The 12060-nt window shown below is 29.2% G+C and overlaps 1 protein-coding gene across 7 annotated transcripts in view; it reads left to right on the top strand.

Annotated features, from left to right (window-relative positions):
- LOC135955791 (translational regulator orb2-like) overlaps window positions 1-12060 on the top strand; it is an 80311-nt gene that overhangs the window by 22441 nt on the left and 45810 nt on the right. For all 7 annotated transcript variants that reach the window (XM_065506155.1, XM_065506156.1, XM_065506152.1 and 4 more), the window contains one exon: window positions 4914-4972. In XM_065506155.1, coding sequence (XP_065362227.1) covers window positions 4914-4972 — 59 coding nt within the window. The remainder of the gene's footprint in view (window positions 1-4913; window positions 4973-12060) is intronic.

A 12060-nucleotide genomic window follows, 5' to 3' on the forward strand; every position in this document is an offset into this window, starting at 1 on the left:
TAGTACTTACTCTAAATGTATTTTTATTATTTTTTTATTGTTATTTCTCAGTGCATACATTAAAAAAAGAAAGAATATTCTTTCGTAACTATTTGATTTGCTGCAAATGTGTATGCAAATTTATAGCACTTTTTTCTTTTCATTCTTGCACACTTATTTATTGCTATGAGAATGTATATATTTGTATATATACTTGTATTTTTGTATATTCATATATTTTGTGACATATCTGTCTGTTAGAGTAATAGGTTTTAATGTACTGTGGTACTTTTAAATAAGTGTTAGTGAATTTCAAGAAATATAATAATCAATAAGACATGCCATGCCCCTGATTGGAATTAGTGGAAAGCATATTGTACTTGAAAAGTTCGAATATTATTGATTTAGAATGACTCTTTCTTCATTCAATCGGGGTTGTCATAGAATCCAATCATTATCGGAATCGGTTTGGAAAACGACAAGAAAAGATACATTTGACTTTTGAAATTTAATCTAATTTTTTGTTTAATTATAGATCGAATGAGACCAATGTACTTTTTCTGTCGTTTTCACATATTTTTTTTATTTTTTTTGAAGACCAAAAATGAACGCTATGAAGATTGTTGTCAAACTCAATCAGCAGGATTCATCAAAAAACTGGAAAATTGAAGCTGAGAGACCTTGAAAGATAATTTTGTATGTCCGAAATAATACTTGAACGCTATAAAAGAAAATAATTTTTGCACCGAATCATTACTTGCGATGAAAAATGGATCCATTATGATAATCCGAAGCGTAAGATATCGTATGTGAAGCCCGGCCAACCAGCCCAATCGACACCAAAGCCAAATATCCATGGCCCTAAGGTAATGCTTAGTATTTGGTGGAAGCAAAAGGGCTCTATCTATTATGACCATCACTGGGAACCTTTACCGAACGCAACTTATTCGTTTGAAGCGAGCATGCCAGATTTGAAACCGTTATATTCCATTATGGCAACGCTCGGTCACATGTTCCAATACCTCTTAAAAACCATAGTTCACACCTTGCTCCGTCCGACTACTATTTGTTTCGATCGAATCGGAACGCTTTTTTTAGGTACGCTTCAGAACAAAGTATCCGAAATTGGCTTGATTTGTTCATGGCTTCAACAGATGAGCAGTTCTTTTGGTTTGGAATCCATGTGTTGCCAGAATGTTGGGAAAAGGTCAATGGCCAATACTTTGAATAAATTTGTATTTTACAAATGTTTCCAAATAAAAGCTAAAAATTTGGGGAAAAAATCACACATTTTTAAGTCATACACCCAATACATAATTGATATATTAATATATCCGCTATATTCCAACGTCGATTGCTATTTAAATTGGGAAAATCGGCCCTAAAATGTCTGATATATGGGGGATTTCATGTCAAGTGAACCAACTTTTGAAATCGATGTCTTCCGATCGGGATGAAATTTGCACCAAGGTTAGCTCTATTGGATAGTAACTCAGACACAATTTTTCAACAACATCGGTCGAGAACTCTCTGAGTTATAGGGGGTAAAATTTTGACAATTTGGTCAAACAGTGGTTTTTTCTTATCCATGTAACTTATTACCTATTGTTCTTAGCAAAATGTGTTCCAAATAGTATAGATAGCTATTTCTTCGATCTTTCGAAAAAAAATATTTAAAAAAAAAATAAAAAATTTTTAATATTTTTTTTCCGAAATCAAAAACTTTTTTGACTTTTTTTAAAAATACGCTATTTTTTTTTATTTTTTTTTTTTTCTTAAAATAAAGTTTAGATATTTTACTTGAACACCTACTTGGTCGCTTAGTGGGATGCGAGTGGGATATCTATCAAAATAAATATTTTGTAACTCAAAACATAAAATTTTTGACTTTTTTTGCAAAATCAAAAACTTTGTTGACTTTTTTTTTTCAAAATGGACCCTTTTTTAATCTTTTTTTTTAGGTCAAACAAAAGCTTAGATATTATCCTTGAAGACCCTTTTGGTCGCTTAGTGGGATGCGAGTGGGATATCTATCAAAATAAATATTTTTTAACTCAAGACTTACAATTTTTGACTTTTTTTTTTGCAAATACGATTTTTTTTCCAAATGGGCCCTTTTTTTTAAATTTTTTTTGTAGTCAAAAGAAAGCTTAGGTCCATTCCTTTAAGATATTTTTAGTCCCTTAGTGGGATGCGAGTAGGATATCTATCAAAATAAATATTTTGTAACGCAAGACATACAATTTTTTAATTTTTTTTTGCAAAATCAAAATTTTTTTCCAATATGGGCCATTTTTTAATTTTTTTTTTTTTGCTCAAAAGAAAGCCTAGGTCCATTCCTTTAAGATATTTTTAGTCCCTTAGTGGGATGCGAGTGGGATATCTATCAAAATAAATATTTTGTAACGCAAGACATACAATTTTTTAATTTTTTTTTGCAAAATCAAAATTTTTTTCCAATATGGGCCCTTTTTTAATTTTTTTTTTTTTGCTCAAAAGAAAGCCTAGGTCCATTCCTTTAAGATATTTTTAGTCCCTTAGTGGGATGCGAGTGGGATATCTATCAAAATAAATATTTTGTAACGCAAGACATACAATTTTTTAATTTTTTTTTGCAAAATCGAAATTTTTTTCCAATATGGGACTTTTTTTTTTAATTTTTTTTTTGCTCAAAAGAAAGCTTAGGTCTTTTCCTTTAAGACCTATTTTGTCACTTAGGAAGATGTGAGTAGGATATCTATTAAAATAAAAATGTTGTAACTCAAGACATTCAATTATTGACTTTTTTTTTGCAAATTCGAATTTTTTTTCAAAATGGGCCCTTTTTTAAAAATTTTTTTTTAGTCAAAAGAAAGCTTAGGTCCATTCCTTTAAGATATTTTAGGTCCCTTAGTGGGATACGAGTGGGATATCTATCAAAATAAATGTTTTGTAACTCAAGACATACAATTTTTGTGTTAAAACATTTATTTTGATAGATATCCCACTCGCATCCCACTAAGGGACTAAAAATATCTTAAAGGAATGGACCTAGGCTTTCTTTTGAGCAAAAAAAAAAATTAAAAAAGGGCCCATATTGGAAAAAAATTTTGATTTTGCAAAAAAAAATTAAAAAATTGTATGTCTTGCGTTACAAAATATTTATTTTGATAGATATCCCACTCGCATCCCACTAAGGGACTAAAAATATCTTAAAGGAATGGACCTAAGCTTTCTTTTGACTACAAAAAAAAATTTAAAAAAAGGGCCCATTTGGAAAAAAAATCGTATTTGCAAAAAAAAAAGTCAAAAATTGTAAGTCTTGAGTTAAAAAATATTTATTTTGATAGATATCCCACTCGCATCCCACTAAGCGACCAAAAGGGTCTTCAAGGATAATATCTAAGCTTTTGTTTGACCTAAAAAAAAAAGATTAAAAAAGGGTCCATTTTGAAAAAAAAAAGTCAACAAAGTTTTTGATTTTGCAAAAAAAGTCAAAAATTTTATGTTTTGAGTTACAAAATATTTATTTTGATAGATATCCCACTCGCATCCCACTAAGCGACCAAGTAGGTGTTCAAGGAAAATATCTAAACTTTATTTTAAGAAAAAAAAAAAAAAAAAAAAAAAGAGAAAAAATTTAAAAAAAAAAGTCAAAAATGTTTTTGATTTCGGAAAAAAAATATTAAAAATTTTTTATTTTTTTTTTAAATATTTTTTTTCGAAAGATCGAAGAAATAGCTATCTATACTATTTGGGACACATTTTGCTAAGAACAATAGGTAATAAGTTACATGGATAAGAAAAAACCCCTGTTTGACCAAATTGTCAAAATTTTACCCCCTATAACTCAGAGAGTTCTCGACCGATGTTGTTGAAAAATTGTGTCTGAGTTACTATCCAATAGAGCTAACCTTGGTGCAAATTTCATCCCGATCGGAAGACATCGATTTCAAAAGTTGGTTCACTTGATATGAAATGCCCCATATATAAAAATGAAATGGTCAATGTATGTAATGGCATCATGTGAGAACGGCTGCAGCGCTTTGGCTGTTTTTTTATTCGATTCGAAATTTTCAGGAGATGGTTTGTAAAGAAAAAAAAACTCGGAAATTTTTTTTATTTTGAGTCCAGTCAACTGTAATAAAAAATGCTCCCTAAAGTATGCAGTACAAATTTAGATATTTTATTTGTAAATAAGAACAGGCAGGTGTATGTGGGTTGGAGAAACTTGAAGAACAAACATTATTCCATACCAAATTTGTTTTATAAACCTTTGATAAATTTATAAACTGTTTATGTATATGGGGGTGAAAAGTACGTGTTCACATTGTTCGAATCTAATACAAATTGAATGAAAATATTTTTTCTTCATTCAATTTATATTTGTTTTGTAATAGATTTTAATTGAAGAAGAATTTAATCACACAATAAATTTGATTAAGCTATTTTGTAATGGATTTAAATTAAAGTAAACTTGATTCAATTAAGAATGAATACTCAAAGGAATGAAATCAATGCGTACTAAGAAATTAATCCTCTGAATTAATTCTTAATGAATTAATTCTTTGATATAATGATTCAATATAGAATGGATTCAATACGTTCTAATGAATTAAGCCTATGAATTAATTCTTAATGAATTCTTTGATGTAATGGTTAAGACATAAATTTGGTTAAGACATAAACTTGCCGTCAAATATTTGATCAGTTTGAAGGTATTATCAGACCACTGTACTTCTGTTAAATGTATATATTTTTTCGTTATGCATTCTCATAAATATTTGCATGTGTTTGCCTGTGACTGACTGCCAACAAACAATACGAGGTGTAAATTTATGTCTTTATTTCATTTATATTTATTTTATAGAAAAAATAAAAATATTTATGTATATAGATAGATTTTTGTTTACTAATATTAATAGATTTCACTTTTTTTTTGTATATATTTACAGCCTGATGAAGTAAATACCCGTAATAATTTTCTACAAGGCAACTTCTTTAATCGTAAAAGGTAAGTCCATAATTGATGTTTGTCTTTTATGTTTCTTCTAAATGTAGTTTCTATACATCAGTTATATATTAGCAAAATGTATGCATACTATTTTCGATAAAAATTTCCAATGTAACTCAAAAGGCTTGTGAGTTAAATTTGTTTTAAATGTAATTCCCTAGACTAGGGATTTTTTGTGGCAGAGTTTTTTGTTTTAATACGTTAAAATAAATTATTATTATTATTTATAAATTCTTATCATGTTATCTTAGTGGGTTGCTATGATTGTACTTTTAAACGGAAAATCATAATTTAATTTATTTGATGCATTACATTGTTATAGTTGAATTTTCATTTGAAAATTGCTATTAATTAGGGGGTTATATGGATGACATCAACTGGTAAAGTACTTGATTTTCGAAAATATTTAAAATGGAATTAAAAAATTATTAAGTAAATTAATTAGATAGCTTACAAATTTACACAAATACCAAAGTACTAAGGGGTTATTTTGAAATTCAAATCAATTCGAAAATAAAATAAAATCGTTCGGAATTTTATATGTTATTTCGAAAATGTTAAAGCCCCTGTTTGTATGCTATACATTGAATTTTTAAAATGTTTCGTTTTCAAATTTGTGCTAATTAACAAAACTGAAATGTTTTCAAAGCTTTTGATGATTTAAGATGTCATTAATTTATAAATTGATGAATTTGACAATTTTGATTTAACAAACATTTTTACAAACTCCATTAATAAACTTAAAGATACACATTAAAAACACAGTTCATGTTCAGTCATAACTTGTTAAAATTAATAACTGTTTTCGTTATTAAAGATATTCTCGTGTTTTAATTATGAAACTAACCTAACAAAACATTGCTTTAAAACAAAAAACCTACATAATACTTATTTGAGAATACACCAACAACATTCTCCGCTCTGCGCTGCTAACATCCATCCCCCTTCTGCCACACCATCGAAAAGGTGGGCGACAAAATGTAAATATCAAGGGTTGTTGGTAGACAGTTTTTGTAAAATAAAGTACATTTAGAAAAATAAAGATGAAATTCAAAAGACATTGTAGAAAAATGCATAAACATGAAATGCACTTTAAATGCAATGACGTTGAAGCAAAAAGAGTGGTGGAATGTTGTTTATTTTGTTTTTTTTTCTTCTTAGCTTTGTGTCTTTCTTTCATTTGGATTTTTAGTTGCATGTTGTTGTCAACATAAAAGTCATTATCATGTACAACAACATGACTTCAAGCCGACAACAAAAACGAAAAAAAAACAAAAAATGTTCGTCTTCGTCATCATCATAATTATTGTCAACTTTTTTAGAAGACTTCGTTTGAACAAAGGATATTAAAGAGTTAATTCTTTAGAAATAATGAAAATTTTAAATGGTCACCTAAAATCTCATGTACGCTTATTATTGTAGGTCAAAGGTCACATTCAGTTTTGGCAAATATCTACACTGAACCAAAAAATAGGTAGTATGTAATGTAAAATGGGTTGTAGAATTGAAGAAAATTTGATTAATATGCAACTCATAGAGAAATAAATATACAACGGAAACTAAAAAAAAAATCAAACACAAATGTACTCAAAATAATCACAAATAAAAAAATAATTAAAATAATTTCGTTCCTACAGCACCGAAAACAACCTACTTGAAGTTGTTTTCGTTCCGGACGCAAATGGCAGGTTTTTCGGTCTTATATACGTCGTTGTAAAGGTCTTTGAAATATCTATCATTAGATATCCATATTGTCTATATTAATGACTTAGTAATCTAGATATAGGTCAAAAATAGGTCAAAAATCTTGGGGTTTTCCTTATATCTCAGCCATTTGTGGACCGAGCCGGAAGAATTCCGGAGATATTGATGTATGAATCGTGTATCTAATGGTGTTTTCTTTTCTGACACAAAATGTTGCCTATATATTTTGTACCATTTATTAAATGTTACCCATACCCTCATAATGTGTTGCATTTTTAACGATCACAATAGAACAAAAATCATTACCATTTATGCAATTTTCTTTTATGTAGCTTCGAAATATTATAAAACTATATTTTTTGCTTACATAAAAAGTGGTGCATTTCTAACCCTTTGATAAAATTGAGGGTAAAATATGTAGCATATATTCAGGGTTTTAGGGTAACATTATTAGAAAAGAACAAGACCAAACTACATTTTTTTCAGAAAAGAACACAAAGAAAGGTAAAAAGGCAAAAAAAATGTACATTTATGCCAGAAAAGAAAACACCTTAAGTTATTTGGTGGCTTCGGAAAGTTGATTTCAACAGACAGACGAACATGGCTTAATCGACTCCGCTATCTATAACGATCCAGAATATATATACTTTATAGGATCGAAAATTACAGTATTGGCCATAACTAAAGCACCCCCTCAATGGATTTTTTCAAATCATAATTTTTTTGATAAAAACTGCTTTTTTGGGATGTATTTTGTATATATTTTATTAACTAATATTGTTAATGTTCATTTAATATTCATTTAGTAAAAGATAATTTTATTAAAAATTAATTTAAAATGATAAATCATATAAAAACTCAAAACGCAACGGACAAAACAAAAGCACCCTTTTATAAGATGTTTAAAAATTTGACTCGGTACTGCATATTTGCAATGGGAATTATCGGGAATCACAATGAATTGACTTAAAAATTCCAAAAGATAAAAATATAGGAAGACGTAGTGTGCAAAATTTAAGTTTTATACAGTTTATTGTGAAAAAAACAATGACAAGGAACAAGTACTCCAGTAAATTTAAAATTAAAGTTATTGAAGACTGGAAGACGGGCTTATTACTACATGAATTTAGTAAAAAATATTCAATTAACAGTTCAGTTATTTCCAGGCTCGTTTCAAAATTTTTTAAGACTGGTCGAAAATCTCCGGTGCATTCTGGAGGTCGTTCGCGAAAAAAATACGATATTATGATTCCTTGATCAAAAGAGCAATACAAAAATATTCTACAGCATCAGCTATTCAAGTACGAACAAGTTTAAGATTATGCGTTAGCAAAAGAACAATCCGTAGAAGAGTAGTAGAAGCCCGATTATTCAGCTGACGACCAGCTAAAAAAACATTTCTATCAGCTAAGAACAAGAAAGCTAGACTTAAATTTGCCAAATTTGCCCACATCGACTGGATTGTCCAAAAATGAAACACAGTACTGTTCCCTGACGAATCCAAATACAACTTAAAAAATTCCGCTGGAATAAGGCGTGTACGCAGACCAAAAGGAGAAAGACTGAATCCTAAGTATTTCAAAGGAACAATTAAACATGGAGGTGGCAATGTAATGGTCTGGGGTTGCTTTTCTGGTCAAGGATTTGGGCCAAATCATAAAATTTATGGGATTATGGATCGCTTCATGTACCGTGATGTATTGAAAGCTGTAATGTTACCTTATGCCAGTGAAGAGATGCCAATTATAGGGAGCATCCAACAGGATAACGATCCTAAGCACCCCTCCAAAGTTTGTAAGACTTGGCTACAGAGCACTAAGATTCAAGTTCTTCATTGGCCTGGTAAATCTCCCGATCTCAATCCTATTGAGAACTTGTGGCACATTGTTAATATGAAAATAAATCGTGAAAATTGTTGAAATAAGGATCGGAAATTTTCACGATTTATTTCATGCCGTTAAAATAGCCTGGGAAGAAATATCTAAAAACGCCATAAAAACATATCTTCTATGCCAAGAGATACTCTTGTGCCATCCAAAACAAAGGATTTGCAACAAAAAATTAACTAATTTTTTTTTATAGTATATCCTTGAAGGGGTGCTTTAGTTTTGTCCGTTTCATTTTCTACCTTAAAATATTTTTTGATTTTAAGTTACCTCTTATAGAAAGGTTAACTTTGAAAGTATTTGTTTATCAATACTAAACATATTAAGAAATGAAAATAATACATAATAGATATTTAAAAATTTGATTTTATACAAAAAACTACCATATGGAAAAAATTCATTGACGGGGTGCTTTAGTTATGGCCAATACTGTATATTGTGGAATTATATTAAGGTGAAGGGTATAATAATCAAAGATATTCAAAGATTATTTTTTACAAGCATCCAACTGTCACGCACAGACGATTTAGGTTTTCAATACCCATAAAATTTCATGAATTTCTAAGGTTAAAAAATATACCAATGTTTATAAATTAAAACGAATTGGGTATTTTGTGACTTATTTAAAGAGAGTTTTTAGATTATTTTGAATTCAAAGCCGATATTTCAAATCCCTGTATATATATATAACCCCTTCAAAACTGTCACAAAGTGGATGTAAACCACTTCTTGTTTACATTAAATGAATACAATTGGTCAATTCACAGGGTCTCACGACTCGGCGATTCGGCTTAACCGACTCTGAGGCATTCGGCGCAGGTCTCTGCTTGTTGGTTACAATATCACAATAAACATAGCATATAAAGTAGTATTATTTTAGGACATTTTTTGTTTGAAAAAAACCATTGTGAAATATTAGGACATTATGACAATATGACATAATAAGAGACCTTGTGAATTGACCAAATGTATTATTTTATAAATTTTTATATACACATCTGCTCAAAATAATAGATACACCAAAATTTATTTTTTAAAAACGAAAAAAAATAATGGTATATTGTAAAATTATAAAAAAAATTCAGTCGATTTTTATTTATAGTTAAAAGGAGAGTAAAAAACAAAAACAAAATATTTCATAATTAATAATAAATATTATAAAGTAAATTAAATTTCGAAAAATTTGGTGCTCATAATAATAGATACATTTTCAAAAATTCTTATTAAACAAAAGCTAATAAATTTTATCTTAAAAAAATTAGTTTATTATTAAAGTAAAGCTAGTATCCAGTATATCCACCTTTGTTTTGTAAAACTTTCTCCACTCTTCTGGGCATACTGGATATCAAGTTCTGACACTTCTCCAATGGAATCTCGTACCATATTTTTTGCGTTTTCTCCCATAAATCGTCTTTATTTTTGAAAACTTCCTTCGAAAGCCTTATCTTTAATTCACTCCACAAGTTTTCTATTGGGTTTAAATCAGGGGATTGGCTGGGCCAGCTTAAAACAGGTACGTTATTCTCCAAGAACCAGTTTTTAACTAATCTTGAACTATGTTTTGGGTCGTTGTCCTGCTGGAATGTCCATATTAATGGCATATTTTCCGATGCATATGGAAGCATTACGTTTTCCAATATGTCTCTATACCCACTAGCATTCATGGTATCTTCTATTCGGAATATCGGATCAACACCATTCCATGAAAAGCAACCCCAAACCATTATGTTTCCCCCGCCATGTTTTACCGTCTTTTTTGTAAATTTATCGTGGAATTCTTTTCCTTTTGGTCGGCGTACATTTCTTTGGCAGTCGTTTCCAAACAAATTTATTTTTGTTTCGTCGCTCCATAAAATATTTCTCCATTTTTTTTTTCGCCTTCACACCCGGACCATTGTAAGTGCTCTTTAGCAAATTCTAATCTTGTCTTGATATTTTTTTGGCGCATTAGTGGCACTTTTCTGGCAATTCTTCCCGGCAATTTAGCTTGTAAAAGACGACGACGAACTGTTTGTGGACTGATTTCGTTACATAGCTCCGCAGAAATAGCTTTCGATGATATGAAAGGGTCTTTTTTAACCATAAGGACGATCCGCCTATCTGTTTCTGGACTGGTTTTCTTTGGTCTACCGCGAGTTTCTCTTTTTTGTTTTTTAGATAAAGCATTTTGGACAAAATGTAAAGATCTTCCTATGCTCTTTGCTATTTCCCGTAATGATTTTCCTTGATTTCTCATCGTTTGAACAATTTTTTTCTCATCTTCGGTACAATGATGATTTCGTCCCATTTTCTTCAAAAGAGTCCTATTTTTTATAAAATTGTTGCTAAAATTTAAATTATACTTACTGTTTCACGTAAATAGGAACAAAAAATTGCACAAAAAAAAAATTTTATATAAACAAATTACAAATTACTGATGTGTATCTATTTTTATGAGCAAATAATTTTTTGTAATTCAAATAAATTCGTTTTTAAAAATCAACATGAAAGCAAATAGTTGCCAGATTTTTGACTGACATGACATTGCCAGATAGAAATTTTAATAATATGATGTATTCTTAACGCTTGCGAGGAAATTTTCAATGTTACCGCCATTTAAATTTTTTCCAATTAGGTGTATCTATTATTTTGAGCAGATGTGTATATCTTGAATTTATGTTTCCTTTTTACTGGAGAATGCTATTGAAATAAAGTGTAATATAACTGTAATTAAATTTTGACTATAATTAAAGGCTTGAATTACACTTGCATTCAACTTGAATTCCAGTAAAAATGCTTATTGGGATATTAACAAACAACTTTTCTAAAAGTATTTTTTGATATATTACAATTTTTTAGTTGTTAGGCTTTCACTTATAGATTTTATTGAGTTTTTTTCTGGTCTCTTCGATTTATGCTCGTAATTTTAACAAATAGATATCTATCAGTGCTTAGTTACTTATGGAGTAAAAATATTTGGTAATTTTTACCCGTAGATATTGATTTGAAATTAATGTCAAGTTACCTTTTAGGTAAATTTATCTGCTGGGTATTTTACACCGTAGAAATCTATTTGTTGAACTTACGGGCATTAAATGTACATATGACTGAATTCTATTTTGTGTACTATGGGTGGTATGAGTAATATTTTTCTAAATACACGTAGTTTTACTTTTTCCCAACAAAGTTATGTTACCCCCTGTCTATACTTGACAAATATTCATCATAACAATAAATGGCATTTGTTGTCAAGACAAAGTTTTCTAAGCAAAAGCACTAACAATTTTATCATAACGAAGCAATAATACTAATAAATGGAGACTATACCTGATAATTTTTTATTTAGACAACCATTTTGAAGTTTATCATGATAAAAATTTATCAGGTATAACTGATATATAATTTATCAGGGGTTAACTTGAGTAAATAAGTTGTGAATATACATATGTATATCAATCCTACGCCACAGTGCCAATTTTTTATAGAAATCTTAATTTGAAATGGTTTAAAAGAATTTTG

The sequence above is a fragment of the Calliphora vicina genome, chromosome 3, assembly GCF_958450345.1.
Source record: "Calliphora vicina chromosome 3, idCalVici1.1, whole genome shotgun sequence".
NCBI classification, from domain to species: domain Eukaryota; kingdom Metazoa; phylum Arthropoda; class Insecta; order Diptera; family Calliphoridae; genus Calliphora; species Calliphora vicina.